The sequence below is a fragment of the Asterias amurensis genome, chromosome 6, assembly GCF_032118995.1.
Source record: "Asterias amurensis chromosome 6, ASM3211899v1".
NCBI lineage: Eukaryota > Metazoa > Echinodermata > Asteroidea > Forcipulatida > Asteriidae > Asterias > Asterias amurensis.
The window spans coordinates 23207296-23230268 of NC_092653.1; the positions used below are offsets into that span (position 1 = coordinate 23207296).

Here is a 22973-nt window from a genome sequence, read left to right on the forward strand (position 1 = left end):
AGTGCAGGGTTGGGACTCATCCTAAGTCATAAGATTATCCTAAGTTAGGAAGAGTTTTGTGAAATCGACGGCAGGAAGGTTAAGATTCTGTTTGGGAGTGGGAAAACTTCTCTTCGGGGATATTCTAGCAACAAAAGTGTTACACTCATTCCCCTTAGAGCTAAGTAGAGCCTCCCACCCTTCTTCCAGGCACACGAAAAAACCCATAGAGAATTGGCTCACAGAAAAGAACCACCAACTCTAAAATGTTTATCAAATGTTTTCATCAAAATAGAAAGCTTGGATTGGTCCTAACACTGTATGGTCAAAGTTCAAGTCCAATAACTACAGAATCACAATGACTAGTGAATGAGTAGTGAGAGGGTAACTCAAGTTCAGTGTTTTGTTACGCCATACAATAATGGGAAAAACTGGATATCGAATGCAACTGCCATTCATTCTCTGTATGGGTAGGGGGTAGCCCTGACAGCCTCTTTTCATTATAACTTCACACACACACAGTATGACCAGGGGTTGACCTTACTGGGGTACAAGCTTGTTGTGTTATCCTTCCTGACATCATGACAATAGGGAAGGCAGCCAGTGAGACTCCCCTCTGGTGATCATAGGATATGTTCACACGAGCAGCTAGCTTACTAGTTAGTTAAAATGGTTAAATAACAGGGGAAATTGTTGACCGTGTGAACACAAAATGTAGGTGTGCACAGCCACAGTGGGTGCCCCTTTAGTTTACCAATGAGAAAATGCCTTGGTGCCCTTGCCCTATCAAAAGCGAAGCATATAGGGCTGCATGTCTCTCAAGAAAACACATAGGCCCACCTATGCCATCACTCTAACTTGAATACAAAATAAACAAACATCATCAGACAGACAATCTCCGCAACGTCACAGTAGAATGGTTTAATTGACATCACTTCCTGCCTGTGAAAGCTACACTACAAAGAACTACGTCGTTAATAACCCAAAATGCGCTGCTGCAATTTTACCAGCATAATTTAGTGAATGGGATATAAAGCAACCAACCAACCATCAAAATAAATTTTTAATCATTTTTTTATGTGTTCGCTTTATCTAGATTTATTTTGGGAATCAACTTTTTCTATAACCTGACATTTATTTCACCTCCCTGTCTCAAAAATTGACAGAACGTCAATTAAAGGAGTTCTAAGGAGAATGTCAGATTCAATTTTGTGGTGGAATCATGTTCTTAGTCTTCATGTGAGTGGGGAAAAGATTATACGTACATGTAGGCCCCATCCAACTTGATATGTTTCACACTATTTGCTATTTATTTGACGCAATGACAGCAGCATCTATGAATAGGAAATAAAAAGAGAATAACTTGGGAAAATAATATTACCCTAAAGGGTCATAGTTCTCTACTTACACTTCAAAATGGTGTCAATTGCATTTGGATGGCCCGATGCAATAGTTTTCAATATCAAAAATAGCCGATGACATAATTCTGAGAAAAATTGGTATTTTCTACAATTATCATCAGTTTTTTCTTCATGCCTTCTGGTTTTCCTTCCCTCCGGAAAAATCAAACACTTTCGATCTCAGGCTGTGCTCTGTGGTTATGCCAAAGGCGCCTTGTAAGCATGCGGTTTGACCACATTGTTGCCTTGTCCTTTGAAGTTCAGTATCTGAGATGATTAGCCTCCGAAATTATTATTATAATTATTAGGAGCCTATTAGTATTATAGTAATAAGGAAATGGATTTAGAATGGATAAATAAACCATTTGGTTGACTACACTGCAGGACTTGTTTCGTTTTGGGGGTAACCAGTCGCTAAAATTACTCTGGCCAGTGGTCCAGTAAGTTCAGTGAGTAGTTGGATCTAAATTTCCACTAAGGTTTAAAACAAAAATGTCCAGTGCATGCAGTGAATTTCGTTCTTGAAGGTTGCACAGCAATTTTTCTCTGGTAAGGGGTGCTTCTTTGAAGTTCCGCATCACTCATGTATGAGTTTGTTGTGGAACTTAGCAGAATGCACCACAGCAAAAGCTCAGGGCACCACAGCAATCGCTGTTGGTGCCCTGGGTTGTATCCAGGCTTGAACGAACACAGTCCTTGTCAAGGGATTACGAAATTGTGTACACTTTTGCATTGCTTTGCATGCACAGCAGGCCGATCAGCATCATTCATCGTCAGTGGGCTGACAATTTTGTTTGTGGTCAGAAATGAAAACATAACAGGAAACCTGTGGGTTTGGGAAATGTCTATGGTCTGAGGTAATGGGGCTCGAATTAATTGTTCCGTAGAGGGATACTACAAAACCTAAAGTATGATGGACACACCAGTGCCAGGCATGTACATGTAACTTATTACGTCTTTATACTACATCTAGTTAGTGCATGGAGGAATAAATTTATTCCTCCATGGGTAGTGTTAGCCAGAGGGGTGTCTGGGTGTCTTTTGGACACCCTGTTTTAAATTTGGACAACCAGTTCTTAAATTTCCAGCAAATTTGAACACCCTTTTTTACCAAATCCTGGCTAGACCTGGTTTCCCCATGGTTTCACCTAATAAGATGTTTGTGTCTCTTTCGTTTATAATAGCAGTGGAGTAAACAGACATTAATTTATGATGGCAAATGAGGACAATGACATAAATTGGGGGGGGGGGTTCGGGTACTCAAAAAAGGCCCAGGGGAGGGGTAACCTTGAGGCGTCTCATAACCCACCCCCCCCCCCCCCCAATTCGAAAGAAGCACAGTGTGATCTGCGGTTGAGCCAATCATTTGAGTACATTTTATATTTTTAACTCATCTTGGGGTGGGGTAGGGGTTGGGGCTGGATGACAACTGCATTTCAATAGTGCCATAGAAAACAGCTAAAGGGAACTGTGAAGAGAAAGTCTTTTCATTTCGGCGGGGGGGATCAAATAAAAATAAATACATTTATAAAGATGGAAGGAAAAAAAACGGAACAACAACTTTCACTTTCAGATCGCCTCTACTTTTAATAATTTTCCCTTCTCTTTTCATACAGATTTTCATTAAAAATCAGTAGGAGAAAAAAAGGCCCAGGGGAGGGGTAACCTTTAGGCGCCTGATAACCTCCCCCCCCCCCACCCCCCCCCAATTCGAAAGAAGCACAGTGTGATCTGCGGTTGAGCCTATTTGCCCAATTCCAACCCACAAACTGATCTCCATTCTACTTTTCCATATGAGCTTTTGATAGTTTTTTTGTACATCAAACATTATTTTGTTACTCGTCTGTCAAAGTCTCGCTTGTGTTTCAGTTTTGCCCGTGGCCTGGGCAGCAATTTCGCGACCATGATTCAATTCAAATTGACCCCTGAACTCTGGGAATATAATACTGGATCCCTTGGGTCCTGATTGGATGTATAATATAAACTATCAGTTTTTATTGATGTAGTATCAAAAAGTTCTCACAGATCGAAGTAGTGAAAGTGGAGGTTTTGATTTCTGAGGCCACCTGTTACATGTAATAGGAACTAAAAGTTGTGAACCCTGCATACAAATGGTGAACATTCCAAACCAATAAATGTGTAGGCCTACATGTACATTTACAGAACATTTGTAGACACTTGGGCCTAGTTTTCGTTTGCTAAGCGAAAATGAGCAGGATACCTACACACACAAATTTTATTCAGGTGTAATAGGCTGGTAACCTTACCTTATTCTGGTAAGCATATTTTGGGGAACATTAGAGAATAGAGTTACAGATTGCACAGTAAGGTTTTTAAAACCAAGTTACAGTAAACACCAACTAGAAAACAAAACAACCTGAAAACCTTGTTTCAATCAGCATGCTTCAGCTAAACATACACAAATTTGGGTCCAGAATGCCCATAGTTTTGAAAAAGTCTGGGGAGAACCTACCGGTACTGTACAAGTAGCCCACTTTGCTTTTAAAGGGGCACAGCAATTTTCCTCTGGTAAGGGGCAAGTGCACATACTGTACGTGTACAGTATGAGGAAAATAACAATTTCGAGGCCTATCCAAACTTTGCAATGGGCACAACGGCAAGTGTTGTGGGTGCCTTGAGTTTCGAGGCCTGGGCTCAATTTCATAGAGCTGCTTAAGCACAAAAGTTTGCTTAAGCAAAAAATTCATTGCTTAGTAAAATCAGATTACACTTAATTGTTATGCTAAGTAAACAACAGCTAAATACTAGTCATAAGCAATGTGTATGGCATAAAAAAAATTTTGGCCAGTAACATGTGTAAAATAAGCGAGCTATTTTCGTGCTTAAGCAATTTTTTTGCTTAAGCAGCTCTATGAAATTGGCCCCTGGTCATATCTTATTCGCCATTACAATATAGCCACCTTGATAAAACTGGTAGAGCAAGGGATAAGAGCCATAACAACAGCCCTATAAGGTGGGCTAGGGAGAACCCTGCTTTCTTTCAGTGTACAGATTTACAGAAGTTTTTACCCTGCATTGTCTGATGAATAATATTTCCCTAGTGGCTGTTAACCCACTCGGCCATTAACGCAAACCTTCCTGTAGTTACTTGAATAACATTAGGGCCTTTATTTGCTAATGCTAAATATTTTTTGCTTTTGTACATAAAATGAATAACACCTAACACCTATCAGCCCAGGGGTTTTTGACCAGGAAAGCAACAATAATCCGATTTTTGTTACTGAGATTTATTTTGGATACCCCCTACTTGGCTTGACCTTGGAATAGCAACAGCTTCCTATTCCTGATAGGAATGTAACAATTGGTAACCTTGTCACCTGTCATTGGATCCTGGCTGACCTAGATGCATACTCTGCTAAACTGTGCATTGGGTAAATTGTTAGGGTTGTTCCTAGGATGAATAGGTGGATGGTGGCCTCACTGGCTGTACAATGCACCATTGAACATTAGTCTTGGTTCAAGACTCTCCTGTAATATCTCTCAATGATCTATTGCCACAAGAGGGCGCTCTCTCACCATAGACCGCTGTCATGGAAATTTGCTAACCGTGGAAGACGCACATCTACAATGTATTACATGGCGGACAGGGTGAGCCAGTGGACCGACTCCCCTGAGACTCGCCTGTTATTAATATCTCTCCATAATCCATTACCACAAGAGGGCGCTCTCTCACCATAGACCGCTATCCTGGAAATTTGCTAACCGTGGAAGACACACATCTACAATGTATTACGCGGCGGACAGGGTGAGCCAGTGAACCGACTACCCTAAGACTCTCCTGATATTAATATCTCTCCATGATCTATTACCACCACAAGAGGGCGCACTCTCACCATAGACTGCCATCAGTGGAATCGCACATCTATTACGCGGCGGACAGGGTTGGCCAATGGACCGACTCCGCCCAGTTCATACTTGACATGAAAGCAAAGCTGTTGTCCCAAGCAATCTTGTAGGCCTACACTCTGTTTTTCAATTGTGACACAAGAGAATTTGTTTCGTTTTCGCAATTTGCATTAAGTATAAACTAGGCTTCAAGATTTATGTAGTTACATAAATCGGACAAATTTTGCTGACACTTTCAATGTGTATGTAATGTGTATTTTCAATTTACATGACAATGTACGAAAATGGGTATCGCATTCATACGGTAGGCCTTCCAAGCGTAGTGCACAATGGAACAAGAGCTTCATGTAACGCCCTTTTTAACACATTGGTATCATGTGGCCATTGATTGTCATTCCACATGGTCACACATACACATACTATATGCAATAGATAGAATGTGAAATTTCTGATGAACCCTAGATGTGTAGCCTATGTTTACGGTTGGCATGTTTTCACAACACTGTGCACATTGTGTCAACATGGTCAAGGTTAAACTTAGTTTCTCATTCTGTTGTCCATGGATCAATTAAAAAACATGCATAGTATGCGCCACTCAAATTGATTTACCAACGTACTATAAGATAGATGTACGCAACTTGAAGAACACACCCAGTCAATATAAAACAATGTTTGCATTTACCCTAAAGTTACACTACCTCCATAACATACCTCACAATCCTGTGCAAGCCATACCGTAATACCTAATCAGTGGCCCCTAGTAATTCAATCGTGAATGTCATCAACCTCTACCCTGGAGCACTGAACACAATTCTCCAGGGATTAAAGGAACACGTTGCCTTGGATCGGACGAGTTGGTCAAAACAAAAGCGTTTGTAACCGTTTTGTATATAATGCATACGGTTGGAAAGATGTTTTAAAAGTAGAATACAATGATCCACACAAGTTTGCCTCGAAATTGCATGGTTTTCCTTCTACTGTGCGAACTAACACGGTCGGCCAATTATGGGAGTCAAAATTTTGACCCCCATAAATGGCCGACGTGTTAGTCGACGAGGTAAAAGGAAAACCACGCAATTTCGAGGCATGTTTGTGTGGATCATTGTATTCTACTTTTACAACATCTTTCTACCCATATGCATTTTATAAAAAACGGTTACAAACGCTTTTCAAAGACCAACTCGACCGATCCAAGGCAACGTGTTCCTTTAAAGAGATACATTGATCAAATTGATAGTTTGGGAACAGTCAATTTTAAACAAATTCATTTACAATATCATAAAACATTTCTGGCCTACAAGTGTACAGTAGAATTTTATCATGTACACGCCACAAAGGCCATGGCGGCATGGCCTCTGGATGCCTCTAGGCTCTTGTCGTGGTGCCCCCCTTCAAAAGTTTCCCATAGAGTTTGAGATTTTCCATTGAAAATGTGTGTGCCCGTTGAAAAATTATAATGGCCTTGCCCTAGTCTTGGCCTTAATGGCCCTTCAACATTCCAACAACCTTGTGTGATTTTTAAATCAAGGTGTCCTTTGCAAAATGAAAATGGCCTTGCCCTCTCTCAAAGATTGCCTACATTTGTACTCGACCAAACCTACAGAAATATTTAGACAAGACCTGAAATAGTTTTTGCATTCATACTTCAGGTTAGACTACAGCCCGGTTCATATTCCCTATCGAAAACAAATGTTGATGTCAAGTGGCTGTTTTCACAGGTAATGTTTCGCAGGAGTTGAAAACAGTTCAACTGTTGCAAATTATTTGTTAATTTGTGACGTCACAATTCACATTCGCATTCACAGGAAGCATGAACGGGGCTTTAGAGTGAGGAAGGATCCCAAGTCTGTAGTTTATCACCCAAGGGAGTTTGGGTTAAATTGTAGTCTCGTGGAGACTTCATTCCACTGCCAAATGAAAATATCAAAGATGCAGAAGTGTTGATTGATTTTTCATGTTATCATCCAAGCAGGATGTCCTCCTGTACAATGATGTCTTTAACTGATGTAGCGATCCGTCAACACACTGCATCTCATCACAGCATCCTCTCTAAATGCTGGCATGTGTTCTCAGATTGGAGGCACACAACCACAGCACATTGGAGCCTTGGCTCATTAGGATGCAATTGCTTCATCATACAACGTCATTGACCAAGTACCAAGTAGCGTGTGTTTCCAGTGACTATGACTCAGATGCTATTCTGGTTGTCAGCCACGTCAACACAAGTGCTAGCTTATGCTCTGGAGAAAGGAACGATGCTGTGGTCTTTCATACACTGTTCTCCTGCAGATTTAGAGTCCATGTGTAACATTTAGTTTGCCCGAGTGTAATTCCTATTCTACATTAAAGCCTACATGTACCTCTATGATTAAAGTGTTTTCAATTCACCTGACGTCATCATCAGAATAACCTTGAATGCGCCATACTGGTGGGCAATGTCACTGTGCGTTATTCAGTGAAGTACGCATCTTACATGTAGGTGATGCTGCGTTTACACGTAAACCTATTGACCACCAAAATGGTGAGCTTGGCAGTCATCGCGTGTGACGTATAGTTCACAGAGGCTAGGGACCATGGATGCAATTGAGGGCAATTGCTTCCATGCCCCAACCTGGTTGCCTTGGTGCCTTTTATAATTTGATCCTTTCCAGAAGAAATTTCCCTCGCAGAAGAGTCTTCCTTGCTCTTATAAATATCGGGGGAGGCTCTTTTTGGGGAGGTAGTGCATTCTGCTCGGACTGATGATACTCAAGCCGACATCCGTATGGACTGTAAAAGTGGTAACCCTGTTTCAGCCCTAGAGTAGGTGGCAACGGCCTCTGGAAAAAATAATTGTAGCCCACACCTTGAAGTGGCCTTCAGGCCTTGTGTGTCTGGCGACAATTGCATAAAACATTTTTTTTTTTAAATCAGTGGAATCCAATTGACGGAATAAATCGTTGGAGATTGGGTGAAAAAGCACTCAATATGTCCCTATTCAACTTGTGTTTCTGTGATAATAGTATTAAATTCTGTACAGGTTATGAACTTTCGTGTACAAAGAATTATTCCAGTGTGGTTAAAGGATGGATATAAAAACAATTGAGGAATTTTCAAAAGCAACAGACAGTCAGTAACATCATCCTTGGAAACAAACTGTTTATGTGTAATCCCTAGCAACCCCAGATGTTCCAAAATCATAATCAGACAGCTGTCTGACTTTGTTGAGGATCATGGTTGGAAAAAGATGAATCATGGACTACTGCATATTTCAAATCTCAATTGCTTATCATATCATTGAGCCAGTCTTTGTTTTGAGCCAGTCTTATCTAAGTTGAAATGTTTGGGTGTTGGGTTACCATAGAGTGGAACACTTATTAGTATTTTGAAGGATTCGGGTAGGATGATAGCCACAACAGCCATGAAAGGCTGTATAATTTCTATTATTGTAATCCAACGTAAAAAGGTAGCATCATACTGTACACCATAAGTTGGTAATATATGTACAAATGTTTTCTATACAAAAGTGTTCAGGTAACAGGTACAGTCATGGCTGATCAATCCTGACTCACATATTATTCTTTATATTGAAGTCCGTAGCATGCATTATAATGATAAATGACAAAAACAAATTATGACAAGATTGCTCATGGGAAATCAATCCAATAAAAAGGGATTAAGAAACTGAGATGATTGATTTATGATGGCAAGTCATTCTGTAAACCTAGACTATTCACATTGTTAGAGGGCAGCAGACGGTCTTCTCTCCTCAATATGACATCCCTTGCCTCGGGGCAGACAGCTCGGACATTTTCTTCACACATAAATACCATTAAGTTAGGAAAGAGCTATGGAATATCCCAGTGGTTGTCAATTGAATACACCTGACAATATTTTACAGTGTACTTGATGTTTTAAAATCAGAATATAGAGCCAAACAATTGCATACATAGGCCTACATTATAGCAGACTGAATTTTAGTGTTTTGTGAAAATAGAAAATTGCTAATTTAATTGCAAACTGCTTACCGAAGTGATTTACATGTACATTTGATGAGTCCTTAGACATGATTCTTTGCTGGGCACCTTTGACTTCACTGAGAAGGTTCTTCAAAACAAATGAAATGCAAAAATGTCTTTTTATTATCACACAAATCTGACTGAATTTTTTCTCTTTTTATCTGTTTTCTCCTCTTTTTTCAGATCAAATTCGTCACGAGGTGATGTAACGCTTCAGGCAAATTGATAAACTTCCTCCAGCACCAATCGTCTCGTCGAAGGAGTGCTGCGCTGTCACATTGACCATGGCAACCCCTAGGTCTGGTCTGAAACCTCCATCGAGGATAAGTAAGCCTGGGGGTATACTGCGACCGGGTAGCCTAACCTCACAGACGGTCAAAGTAGAAGGTAGGATTACTCTACTACTACTTACACATACATGTTGGGGTGCGTTTTCACGAACATGAACTGTTTTGGTTGAACTTGCCATTGGTTGATCACTGGCCATTGACCGAAACAACTAATGGTTGTGACTGCGAAAATGCACCTGAGATGACCTGACAATATTTCATTGCATACAGCAAAGTCTCTTAAATTGTCTGTGATCTGCTCCCGTTCGTGAACACTGAGGATTTGTTGCAAATGTTTCAATGAAGTTGAGTGGTGTGTGATGCCTACATACATGCCACTTCAAGATGAGGGCCTTTTCCACTTTATCTAATTTGGGATATCAAGCCAAATAAACAGCTACTAGGGTCAAGTTGCCGCCTGCTCCTGGGGCTATACAGGGTTACCCCCTTCACAGTCCGCAGGGATGTAGGCATGGGTATCATTCACTAGAAGAATGGAATGGGGGACTTTTTTGGGCGCTAGGTGGCAGCAGACTTACCAGTTAAATCAACTGTTGTCGGTACTGTGTGCATGCTCAGCACTTCGAAACAATGGAAATTTACCTGGTGAGTCTGCTGCCACCTAGCGTTCCAAAGTCGCCCATACGTCTACAGCGTAAGCACACAATCATGCACATATAGTCAGTCCTTCAAACACACCAAACATGACCATGTCTTGTCTCCCGTCTTCTCTTCATTTGTTCATACAGCATCCCTGTTACACGCCACTCGTATCAAAGGTAGGATCATTAGCAAGTGGCAGTCTGCACATAGCTGATGCATAAGGACGTCACTGTGATTGTGATGATTGTAGAGCATGGTGTATTTGAATTCTTTCGTTGTTTTTTTTAATGTTTTTTCTTTTGTGACTGTTGTTTTGTTTTGGTTTTTATTTGAAAAACAAGTACTGGGGTGCGTTTTGACAGTAGTAACCAACTACTGTTTCGGTTGAATGGGCCATTGGTTAATCACTTCCGATGACCGAAATAGTTTTGGTTACGACTGCCAAAACCCACCCCTGTACAGATTACAAAGTAACAATACCTAGAACAGTCAATTCCCAGACATATTAACACTTTTTGGGGTTCCCTTTACAGGGTGTGTGCAGCCTTGGTAAGATTGAAAACATGTAAATATTCACAGATCTGCACTTAATATACATCTGTGGGTATTATGGTCGCCTTGGAACACATCCCTTGAAATATTTTTGCTGGAAATGCTTTAGTTTTGTTATTTCATCGTGTACATTTTGGGTCACATAAAGTTTATGTACAGATACTGGTCTTTGATAATTACAAATAATGTGCATGCGCTTAACATTTGAATGCACAATGTTACCATTTGATACATTTTTATTACACCTTTTCTTGGCATTGGTGAACTATAAAAGATCTGCCAAAATTGTGATTGTTTTACAGCCATTTGAATTTTTTGATGTGTTTAAAAAATTTGTGCTGGTAGTGATAGTCAATTGTATGGAAATTAATTCTTTTATGAGGTTACAAACTATGGGTTGGGGTTGCTACTGTACACGACTGTAATGTGTAAAGTGCTTGCCTCTCACCACTGTGGCTCTGGTTCGATTCCCGGCTTGATGTGAGTAGAGTTGAGCATTGGCTCTCGCCTGTGCCACAAGAGAAACCCAGGCCCTGCGGTTTTCCTCCCAGTAAAATAAAAAACCTTTGATCCCTGGCTGTGCTCCATGGTCATAGGTCAATGTGGTTGGCTGCCAAAAAGCATTGTTGTTTGCCTGCGGCTCCACCATGTGAAGCTGTCTCCTTTGCCATTCAGCTTCTCACATGTCTCAGCTGTAATGATAATTGGCCTTCCAAATTATTCTTAATATTGTACTTAGGGCAAAAGAAATTGTCTAAAAACATACTTTGAAATGTTTCTCATCTATTTGTATAGACTTTTATAATAACATGTAGTTCAATCTAACAAGTTCTCTTACAAACAACATCTTTCTCTGTAGTAGGCCCCCTACAGTGTAAAATCTGGTAAAATAGTATACTAAACCGAGATTTTAGATCTTGTAGTTCTTATTTATTGTAGAGCTTTGGCAATAAAACCTTAACCAGACATGCGTATCTTTTGCATCCACGGCGATGAGGGCATTATACTTACATGTAGGTCTTCTTGTAAACATTGATCAGTGTTGATAGTACAAAATGTGTCTTTAGTCAGTATGCTTGCAATCCACTCCACCACACGTGTACAAATGTACATTGTACCTTGGGCCAGTTCCTGCTTCTACACGTATGTCTATGGCTGCTTGTTATATTACACCCTTGATCATCATAACTGAATATTTTGTTCGTATCACAAGGCCTCAGGCCTTCACAAAGGCATAACGGAACTTCCTGGATGCAACTGCATTCCTACATTACATAGATGGGAAACTTCATTATTTACAGAGGGGATACAAGTAGATGCTTAATTTAAAGAGCGTCCACCGAAAACATTATTTCAAATCTTTGAATCACACAAACAAATTAAAGCATTTTAGTTTGGTTCCTGAAGTAAAAATTAATGGAGATTTTTTATTATGGTGCACCGTTATCCACCAATTTTTATGCTCATGGCGCATGAAAATTATTACGTTTGTCACTGGGTCATTTTCATTCCTTTGTTTCACAGGACGTAAAATATCTTGCCTAAAGACGAAAGTGTCACTTTTGCAGGAATTGAACCCACACCTTAATGACTTACATATGTAGCCACCAGACCTTGGTGGTGATGCACTAGACCTTTCGGCCATGACAAATGTCTTGTATACAAGTTTCAGGGATCGTAATTATCTATAAAAACATGAACAAAGGAGGAAAAGAGAGAGAGAGAGTAGGTTGTAACTTTCAAGGCCATTGATTAAAGGAACAGGTTGCCTTGGATCGGTGGAGTTGGTCTTTAAAAAGCGTTTGTATCCGTTTGTTACAAAATGCATATGATTAGAAAGATATTTTAAAAGTAGAATATAATGATCCACACAAGTATCACTCGAAATTGCGTGGTATTCCTTTAACTTTGCGAACTAACACGGTCGGCCAATAAATGGCCGACAGTGGTAGTCGAGGAGGTAAAAGGACAACCAAGCAATTTTGAGTGATACTTGTGTAGATCATTATCTTCTACTTTTAAAATATCTTTCTAATCATATGCATTTTATAACAAATGGTTATGAACGCTTTTCAAAGACCAACTCGACCAATCCAAGGCAACGTGTACCTTTAACCAGTAATCAGTCCTCTGGAGAAATATTTCCATCTGAAATATTGTCAGAGAGCCAAGAAAGTTACAATGTATACTTGAAGACCCCTGCTGATATTGCATATCGACTACTAGTACTACTTACATGTATAATCAAAATATGCCATGCACATTATAAATCAAACTATGAACTGTTTTCACAAATACTATACCATGAAAGTTTCATGACATTTTCATAGGTTAGTTTAGTGGTGTACATTATTAAAAACCATAGATACATGTAGCAATAAGTTACATTTAATTCTTTGCACAAAAAGAAAACAAAACAAGACAAGTTATTATTATCCCATCAAGGAAGTTTGCTTTGCCTAAGGGTAAAAATAGAAGTAAAAAGAAACACAAACTATTTTTATACAATCGTTGATGAGAACGTCATAAAGTGTGTGACCGCTCAAGAAATCAACTACACACACAAATCTATTCATAGTGACTCAATAACAAAGGTGAGACACTTTCATTGGGAGTCCCTGGCGTGTGTCAAAAAATCACCTCGCATTTCTATGACAATCCAGTTATGATTTTTTTTTTCCTGTGCCGAACCTTAATCATAACACTGGGTTCTTTAAACCCAGACATAATAGAATCGGGTCAGCAGGGACCCTGGATCCTGCTGACTTCACCATAGGTGATCAATAGAAAAGTCAGACAAGCAAGTATAAACCCCCTGTTGGAAAAATGGTCTAGAATGCTTCAGAAACAGGAAGGTGGTTGACGTGTTGATAAGAGCCAGGCACTCTAAAAGCCAACACCAAAGTCATGCAGTTTGTAAAAGGAAGTGTTAGTTGATATTAAGCTTCTAGGGAACAAGTTACATGGCTGCATTGTTTGTTGGTGTGGAACTGTACTGTGGTTTATTTACACTGGTTGTAAGAACATCACTCTGAAGTTTGACTGTGCCTTTGGTTCACAAAACTTTGAAACCAAAAGTGAATACTGTGAAAACTGGAATACTCGGAAACTATTAAGCTTACTGGACAAGTTACATGTTCAGTTGCATTGTTTGTTGGTGTGGAACTGTACTGGAGTTTATTTACACTGGTTGTAAGAACACCACTTTGAAGTTTGACTGTGCCTTTGGTTCTCAAAACTTTGAAACCTAAAGTGAAAACTGGAATACCAACAAAGAATTAAACTTACTGGACAAGTTACATGTTTGTCTGCATTGTTGGTGTGGAACTGTACTGGAGTTTATTTACACTGGTTGTAAGAACATCACTCTGAGGTTTGACTGTGCTGGGCGCTGTGCTTCAATTACAAAACTTTGAACCTGTGAATTGTGAAACCGAAAGTGATAAAACCGTGGACTGGAATACAAGGGAAGCATACTGCTCTACTTCTGGTGTACTGTCTGTACTTGATTGCTGGTGATGTTGTGGTGCATATATGCTGAACAGCTCAGGATAATTAGTCGGCGGTCAACATGTCGAAGGGAAAGTCCATGTTCCACTTCAGTTTCCATCGGAAGACGGATAATTGTAAGGCACTTGAACAATTTCAGCTTGGTTGTAAAACAAATGTAGTTCTAGGAAAGGATGAGAAACATATTATAAAGGGTACCGTTTTTTTACTATCATGTTGGTAGTTTTTCAAGGCGATTTCCTGATACTATCGAAAAGTGTTTCAACATGTGTGAATGTATGCAGGCTTGTACTGAAAATACATGTAGCTGGGTTGAACTAGCCTCAGTATTCACAAAATGGGGTCACACTTTTTGTATGGTTTGTACAATACTTTTAGATCTAACGCATAGTCCAAAGAACTTCTCTGTAGCAATTATGGTACTGCAGATATGAATTTATGCTAGTTACTAAATCACAACTAATTGATTTGTACAATTCAAAATCAGACAGTAGACTTTACACCATTATGCAAATGATTGGCTGTTGCCAGCTTGGCATTTATATACCCTTGTGAAGTTCTCTTGTTCGGAAGACGGACAAACAAACAAACAAACACCCAAACAAACATCCCATCACCCCAACAAACGAACAAACAAACAAACAAATAAACATAACAAACAAACAACGATAAGCAATTTTCATTTGTGCCTGCAGTCTGAAATCCTACAAGTTAAACCATATCCTGAACAGGATTATTTGATGAGTTGGAACTGACACAGGATGTAGAGTTATAGAGTTACCGAAACACTAGTAAAAAGTATAACTTGAAAGGACTTCAGGTTCATTACAATTACGTTATAGCCCAATACTGTCATGATATGACTGTGTACATGTGTAGGTCGGTCGTTGTGTGTCTTCAAATTGGACAAACTTCATTTGTTAAGCAGTTTGGAACTTGCCATTCTCATAATGAAGTTATAAGTGAAACGAACCCATGCTTTCACCTGTGAGGGTCAATGATCCAGAAGGTCAAATGCCCAGCAGTCATTGGTCTCATGAGGTCAGTGGTCATCATCATGGGCTGGCTAATTGGATATTATTAGTGTATGAGGTCCGTGATCTTTATACCTAAAGTATGTGGGATCAGAATGTCAAGTCAACTCTTTCATGTGCCGACCAGTCGCTAGTGACCGGTTTAAATTTCTTCAGAATATGTATTTTTAAAAAAACTTTCGGAAAAACATGTTATCCAACCTGAAGTGTTTGAGAATGAAAAAGAAACTATGTGAATACATTCATTTCCCTTGAACATGTAAAATGTTGCAACTCAAAAATCATCATTTGCTGCTCATTATTAGCATCCAGTGTGCACAAAACAAGTTCAGTTTAACAATATTGCTATGCAAAATGCCTCTATGAAATAGTTCCCTGAAATGATAGTCAATGCACTACATACTTGTCGGGTATTGTATGTCCTTACTATACGGTTTGGTGAACTGCAGATATGTATGTGGTCCGGATATGCTACATGTTCATTAGACCAAAGATCCTACATTTGATTGTTGGAAAATGTGTCTCATGCCTCATTAAGTCGCATCCCCTTAAGGTGATCCCCTCGCTGCCGCTTCCCAGGTTTATCGTAATTTGGGTGTGATCCCTGGCTACACGGCAGTTAACGGTTGTATGGCTTCTGACTGGCACCCCCGAACAAAGATACTGACAAAATAGGGACACTGCCAGCATAGGGCTAGATAGCTCAGTTGATAAGAGCGCCGGCACGTTAATCCGGAGGTCGTTGGTCCGAATCCTACTCTAGTCAACCCCAAAAATCATTTCAGAATTTACCCAGTCAGTTTCCCTTGTGGTTTATATTGATAGTTCATGCCTCATCAGTATGTTCCAAGAATCCTTGTGCACCTCCCACTCCCACTTTAGTTAACAATGGGCAGAATGTAATGCAATCACCTGGTGAAAGCGGGATTGTTCCATTTTACTGTCTTTGTTTTGTAAAATGAAGCAGTCCAAATTTCACCTTGTAAATAATGCAGTTGTACTCTGGTATGCAGCCAGTGTTTGTGTAATGTTTTTGTGTTGTCTTGATGTACACGGTTCGATATTACAGAATTTGTGAAATATTGAATCTGAATTTAATATTATTTTAACCCTGGATGTTTAATGATACTCATTTTCATTTTCCAGTGTACATGTAATGCATGTTTAATTGAATATTTTGCATTGACATTGGCAAAGCTTAAAGAGGCTGTGCCCTTTTTTTATTTCCATGCATGTAAACTTGTCAAGGTATTTTTGCCCTTCTCCAACCCAAAGAGTTGCTATTGCAGTAGTGTTCCTTCTCCGAGTTTTTTTCGGGTGACAAAGCACACAATGCCATTAAGGGTGTCACCCCCAAAAAGATCTTTATTTGTGTTCTTTTAATTTATTTTGTTTTTTTATCTCTTCACTCATGACTATATAATTTATGCATTTTTTTTATTTCAACCTTTGAATAGTGTGTTTTGTTTTGCATTTTGTAAATTTGGGCTTGGTTCCAACAATATGTGTTTTCCCTTGATATTTCGTTGACCACGTCCACTTCTACAATGCCCAATCTGCAAAGCCAACCAAATATGCATTGCTGAATATTTTTATATCGTCGCACTTATTTTTGTTCTGCAGTTTAAAAGTTTGTTTGTGCTTTTTGTAAATTTGAGTTTGGTTCAAACAAGTTGGGTACAAACAATTATTTTACTATTTCCCCTGAAATGTAGTTCCCCAATCTGCAAGAGTGATTTACAGAAAACTGTCGAAAGCCAACTAACATGTTGAATTTTTTGTTTCATACTTTGCTATAATTTCAGAATTTTGTTAAAACTTTTGTGATTTCTTCTTCAACACTTTGTAAAGTTTTGTGCCTGTTACAAACAATTTTTTTTTTTCCATTGACATTTTCATTGACCTTTTCCCCTCAGATGCAGTTGCCCAATCAGCTAGAGCGGTTGGCATGAAATCCTCCGATGCCAACCAATACGCAGATAATCTTGTCAAGGTTGTCCCCTCTTCAAATTCGTCAAACTCTACAACACCAAAAGATGACTTCATCATCGGAGAGCGAGTCATTGTCAGTGGTAACAAGCGAGGCTACATTCAATTCCTCGGTGAGACAAAATTTGCTCCCGGCCAATGGGCCGGGGTTGTTCTGGACGATGCCGTCGGGAAAAACGATGGCTCGGTCAGTGGAGTCCGTTATTTTCAATGTGAGCCCAAAAGAGGCGTCTTTGCACGCCCGGATAAACTCTCGCGAGAGTCTGCGGCAGGAAGTGCTAAACTGGCATCAGCTGTAGCCGGACAAGGCGCATCGAGGCCCACTGGGTTGCCATCGGCACCTAGAATGGGTACAAGGGTAGCATCGCCCAGAGGTTCGGTCACTAAGTTACCCCCCTCGGCTATAAAGACATCAGGGATTGTAGAAGAAACTACCGGGGACAATACTGGGTTAAAGGTATGTATTTTAATGCTGGTGTACCGGTGTAATGGTGGTGCACATACATGTAGTGTATGAAACAACATGTACAATGTACATGTACAAATTGATGGTAAAAATAATGGTACAAAGTACATTTTACTTACTACGTTTTTAGGGAGGAAGACAACAAAGATGGGGGTCCTCAGATATTCAACCAAACATAAATCTGACAGGTCGTCAGATACTTTTTTTTTAAATCACTCTTTAATGAGGTTCCCTCCAGAAGGTTCCTTCCAGAAGTCTGACGATCCTTGTCTAGTGGTTCAATAAATGCTGACGGACATTTTGGCTGTCATATTTCTGCTTTAAAGCCATTGGACACTTTCGGTAAACAGTATTGTCCAAAGGCCCACACTTCGTGTATCACAACTGATCTAAAAAATAACAAACCTGTGAAAACCTAGGCTCAATCGATCATCGGAGTCGGGAGAAAATAACGGGGAAAACCAACCCATGTTTCCGCACGTTTCGCGTGTCATGACATGTGTTTAAAATAAATCGAAATTCTCAACAACGAGAATTGATAATTGTTTTACTTTTTTCTCGAAAAGTAAAGCATTTCATGGAATAATATTTCAAGAGAAGTCTTTCACCATTACCTTCTGTAAGTTATTTTTAAATCTGTGACTTTTCTTCTTCTTTCTGTGCCGAAAGTGTATAATGGCTTTAAAAAGGGTACCAAACTACATGATAGCCGAAAGTTTTCAAGAAATATGTTGTGCTTGTAAAAGCAGCTCTATGAAATTTGGTCAAGGTCTTTTGGTCACGTTGGTTTTGAAAACAAAAACCCCAACACCCTCACACATTGGTTGTGTTATTCAACTCTGTATGAGATGCCTCTTATCAAAACATATTTCATGGAAGAAAAATAAACAGATTTGATTTCATGGTGCATTCCAGACACAACTCAACAGGTCAATCTCAGAGGCTGGGCCCCAGTGCACTCTTAGCGCTGTAGAAATCACTAGGGCATTTTAGGGTTGTCACCTCTGACAGCGTGTTATAGTACTCGGCATTTCTCATGACTCTAGTAAATGAGGGAACCATGTGCAGTTGGATTTAAAGGATACATATTGTCACAGTACAATGTATCTAATCAGTGCTTGTAGAAGTTTTGGAATATGAAAGTTAGGAGTTTCAATTCTGGAGTGAAACCTTGAAATGTTTTATGTGTGTATTCATTATAGTAATGAAATATATCGAGTAATAAGCCACCAAGGGAATCTGACTTGGTATAGACCAATCCGACGCGCACCGGGCGCGGAAGTGTTGAGCACCGCGCGCCATTTGCTGCGGTGTCTTCAATGCCTAGATTGTGCACAAACAGACACACCGCAGTTGGTTATTGTCAATAGAGGGCGCTACCAATTTTGTTTCGTCGGATTGGTTTATACTTAAATTCAATTTTACACATTTTGTGTCGAACAAAAGTATGACAAGAGCGGGATTTGAACCTACCGCCTCCATCACCTCCGCTCTGCCAACTATTTAGCCCTACATGTACATGTTATTTTGCCGGTCTCCCTATTTGGTCATTTTCTTTATTTAGGGGTGCAAGTCAAAAGATATAAAATACAGCCTGAAATTGGCCAGTAACTCAGTTGGTAGAGCGCTGTGACATTAACTTGAAGGTCGAGGGTTCAATTCCAGCTCTAATAACTGGCTTTATTCAACACAAATATGTTTTGTAAAACTGAGTGAAGTACATCAGTATACTCATTTAGTTTCCTTTGTGTTTTATTACTTGACAATGTATCCTTATGTACATGGTATGTAGAAAATTTCAAGATTGGACACCATAATTGCATAGTTTCTTTTATAGAAAATGTTAGTCAAGACAGTTAATTACATTCATGTTTCTTTTTGCAGGGGGGAGATCGTGTAATGGTCAGTGGTACTAAACTTGGGACCCTGCGCTACATCGGCACCACTGAGTTTGCCAAGGGGGACTGGGCAGGGGTAGATCTGGATGAGGAGCTTGGTAAAAATGATGGCGCTGTGGCAGGAACAAGGTAAAAACCAATACAGGATTGAGGGATATCATAGAAATAGAACCCGCAGAACGCTGAGCTCGGCCACCCTCTGTGTCGTCTGTGGACGCAGCGTATTGATACCACCATGTATGCAGCCAATCAAACCAGGAACACTGGGGCAGACCCCCTTCCCTTTCCGATAACTGCACTGGGTCCTTTTGCATGCGCTGCATTACACACAGGACCAATGGCTTCACATTCGATCAAAAGGACAAAGCAATCATGGTAAAGTGTCTTGCTTAAGGATACAAGTGTCACGATCGGGACTCGAACCCTCACTCTGCTGATCAGAAAGACAAGAATTTTAATCCAGTACTCTTAGCCACTAGGCCATGACACGCCATGATAATCTGGTCTTTTAAACAAAAAGTACCTTGGAAAAAAATTCAAAACAAGGCTGTGCAACAGCTGTATGAGAATTTCCACAGGAACTAAATCCATTAACATCAAAGATATATAACCCCCTGATGATCATATAAGGACACACGAAGGAGGGCCAAATAGAATACCCTGTGGAACCACATAACTTTTTTTGATTATTTTCCATCACCATTCACCTACTCTGTGTATTAGGTACTTCCAGTGCCAGCCTAAGCATGGTCTTTTTGCACCAATCCACAAAGTGGCTAAGGTCCGGGGTAAACCTAGACCCATCAACTCCGACTTGGTCACACGGGAGAAGAGAAGCAGTAGCACCAGCTCCCTCAGCTCTATGGGTTCAACAACCTCGGGTGTCGCCAGGAATTCAGGTTTACCGCCAGTAGACTCCAACTCTCCGAGGTCTCAAGATGTTTCTCGGAGATCAGGCACAGCTGCGCCTCAGGTGGGTTTTGCTTTTATCTCTTTGGATTCTATTTGTAGGTTTAACCCAATTTCATAGGATAAGCTGTTAAGCAGAAAACACTACCTAGCAAACTGCTTTACATGGTTGGCAGAACACTAGTGCATTTCGATGGGTCACCAGATTCTGCTTGGCAACATTTTTCTTGGCTTAGCAAGTTTGGGTGGTTACCAGCTTTATGAAGTTGCTCCCTCATTTCTCTTCTCATGAATTCTTTAACTACTCGAAGGCCATCAAAAAAATCATTCTCTGTTACTGGCTGAAGCTCTTGTAACTTCCAAAATTCATTTTCTGAAACTCTTTGTGTAATCTTGTAAATTCAAGGAATTACTCACTATTACTTACTGAATTATCTTGTAACTTCAACAATTCATATTCTGATATTTTTTGAGACATCTTGTTACTTCACTAAGTCATTCTCTGTTACTCACTGAGTTATCTTATAACTTCAGGCTTTCAACCTGATCATTCTAAGTTTATGGTGGAATTGGTTGATTTAATATTGCATGACAAACCTAGCGTGTTCATATCGTTGCTTCAGTGCAGAAATGTCATATCTCAAAAATACTTTTGTTTTTGGTCAAATCTTTTATTATAGCAGAGATTATTTAAGCCCACATTTTTAGTGAAAATGGAGAAAAAACTAGAGGTCGTTAAGCGTTATCACAAAACAACTTTGACTACTGTGCACTCCCTTGGTAGTGAGAGTTTTGTCGTTTGACACTTTTGGCATAAAATGCGATAGACAGTGAAAATATTGCAATATTCTATTGGGAAAGCGCCCAGAGAGGAGGATACCATAGGAAGTAAAAAAGTTGAAAGTATTTTGGAGAGCAATTTTAAAGTTGCACAAGAAATATGATTCAAGGATCAGTGTATAACTACACTCCTTTGCTGAGGGTTTAAAAAGAGACACAATTTGAAAGTTTCAAACACGCTTTGTTGATACAACCTTTTTGCACTGACCTGATGACGATATGATTGTTTTGAAAAAGTGTTCCATCGTACAATAAACCCTTGTTTTCGTGGCACTTTAAAGTGTCTTCTTTCCGTTTGTTAATTTCCTAATGGTGGCAAAAAAGTTGTAAACAATAATTGTTTTCCTTGAAAATTGTTTGCAGAGTGAATTTGTTTTCTTAATTTCGTTTCCTTTTCGTTTTCCCAACCATCTGCTTTTCATTGTACAAAATGTATTTCCATTGTTTTTCCTTTTCTTTTTTTTATATGAAATCCATGTTGCCTGTGGCATGCTTTTAAAAAATCCACCGAAAAAAAATATCCCACAAAAGGCGGAAAAACGAAATGGCTTTGGTTTTAAAGCTGAAAACGCGCACATGCATGGCCATTCTGCTGAGGAATCACACAACGAGTCCGGTGTGGTTGCGACGGTAACGCAGCCACTGCACCATGCATCCCCAGTCCACAGTCGTCGGAGAGAAAATGACTCTGGCCACGGCAAAGAGGCTCTGGAGGTAGGGTCAAAGTTCACCCAAACTTTCTCCTTCTTGCACACAATGCTGGCTACATGTACTACATCTAAATATGGGCGCAATTTCATAAAGCAGTTTACAGAAAGCATTCTTTTCATGGCCCAATTTCATAGAGCAGATTAAGCACAACAAATTTGCTAAGCAAAACAATTGCTTACCAGAATAAGGTTACCAGATAAAGTACCTTGTCACCTAAACAATCTTTGACTGTATCCTGCGAAGTTTTCCTTAGCTCAACATTGTTATTAAGCAAAACCGTCTGCTTAATTAAGCAGCTCTATGAAATTGGGCCAATGTTACCGCAGCAAAAAATTAATGCGCAAGTCATTGATGAGGAACATTAGGTGGCATCAATGTATACAGTATGCAAGATTTCAATGTAAGTATTTGAATTGTTGCTTACAGTATAAGAACTTACTTTTGCCTAGGGTAAGCAGTGATAAGAAACTCTGCAAGGGTTGTATAAGCTCGGTTCATACTTAATGCGAACGCGAAGCGAATTTGACGTCACAACCCTCCTTTCGCAGCGATATTTGCAAGTGAGTTGAGCAGAGTTCAACTGCTGCAAATTTTTCCCTGCGAATTTGTGACGTCAACATTTGAATCGCATTCGCATTTGCAGTAAGTATGAACCGGGCTTAATCCACTAAGAAGAAAAGGTCTGCTGACAAGCTTTATGAAATTGGCCCATAATATGCTGATGGCTGAAGTATTGTCCATAACTTTGTGCTGTATAGTATAGTACTTTGTTCATGCAGGGAAATATGGATTGTGTGTTCAGATTGTGTAGGGAATCTTTGCTTGTTGGGCTTGCTGATTGGTTGTTGTCATGGTTTTGTGTAGCAGTAACTTTCTCTCTGTGTGATT

General features: G+C 39.8%; 1 protein-coding gene across 6 annotated transcripts in view; it reads left to right on the forward strand.

The window, feature by feature from the left end:
* The window catches only part of LOC139938302 (uncharacterized), a 59858-nt gene that overhangs the window by 6373 nt on the left and 30512 nt on the right, over positions 1 to 22973 (forward strand). For 2 of the 6 annotated variants that reach the window (XM_071933723.1, XM_071933725.1), the window contains exons 2-7: positions 9428 to 9631; positions 10323 to 10352; positions 17189 to 17718; positions 19612 to 19754; positions 20349 to 20598; positions 21906 to 22088. In XM_071933723.1, the coding sequence (XP_071789824.1) occupies positions 9529 to 9631; positions 10323 to 10352; positions 17189 to 17718; positions 19612 to 19754; positions 20349 to 20598; positions 21906 to 22088 (1239 nt within the window). In that variant the 5' untranslated portion in view covers positions 9428 to 9528. Of the gene's footprint in view, positions 1 to 9427; positions 9632 to 10322; positions 10353 to 13650; positions 14355 to 17188; positions 17719 to 19611; positions 19755 to 20348; positions 20599 to 21905; positions 22089 to 22973 lie in introns of those variants that run through there. The other 4 variants (XM_071933728.1, XM_071933729.1, XM_071933724.1 and 1 more) reach the window with 3 other exon arrangements.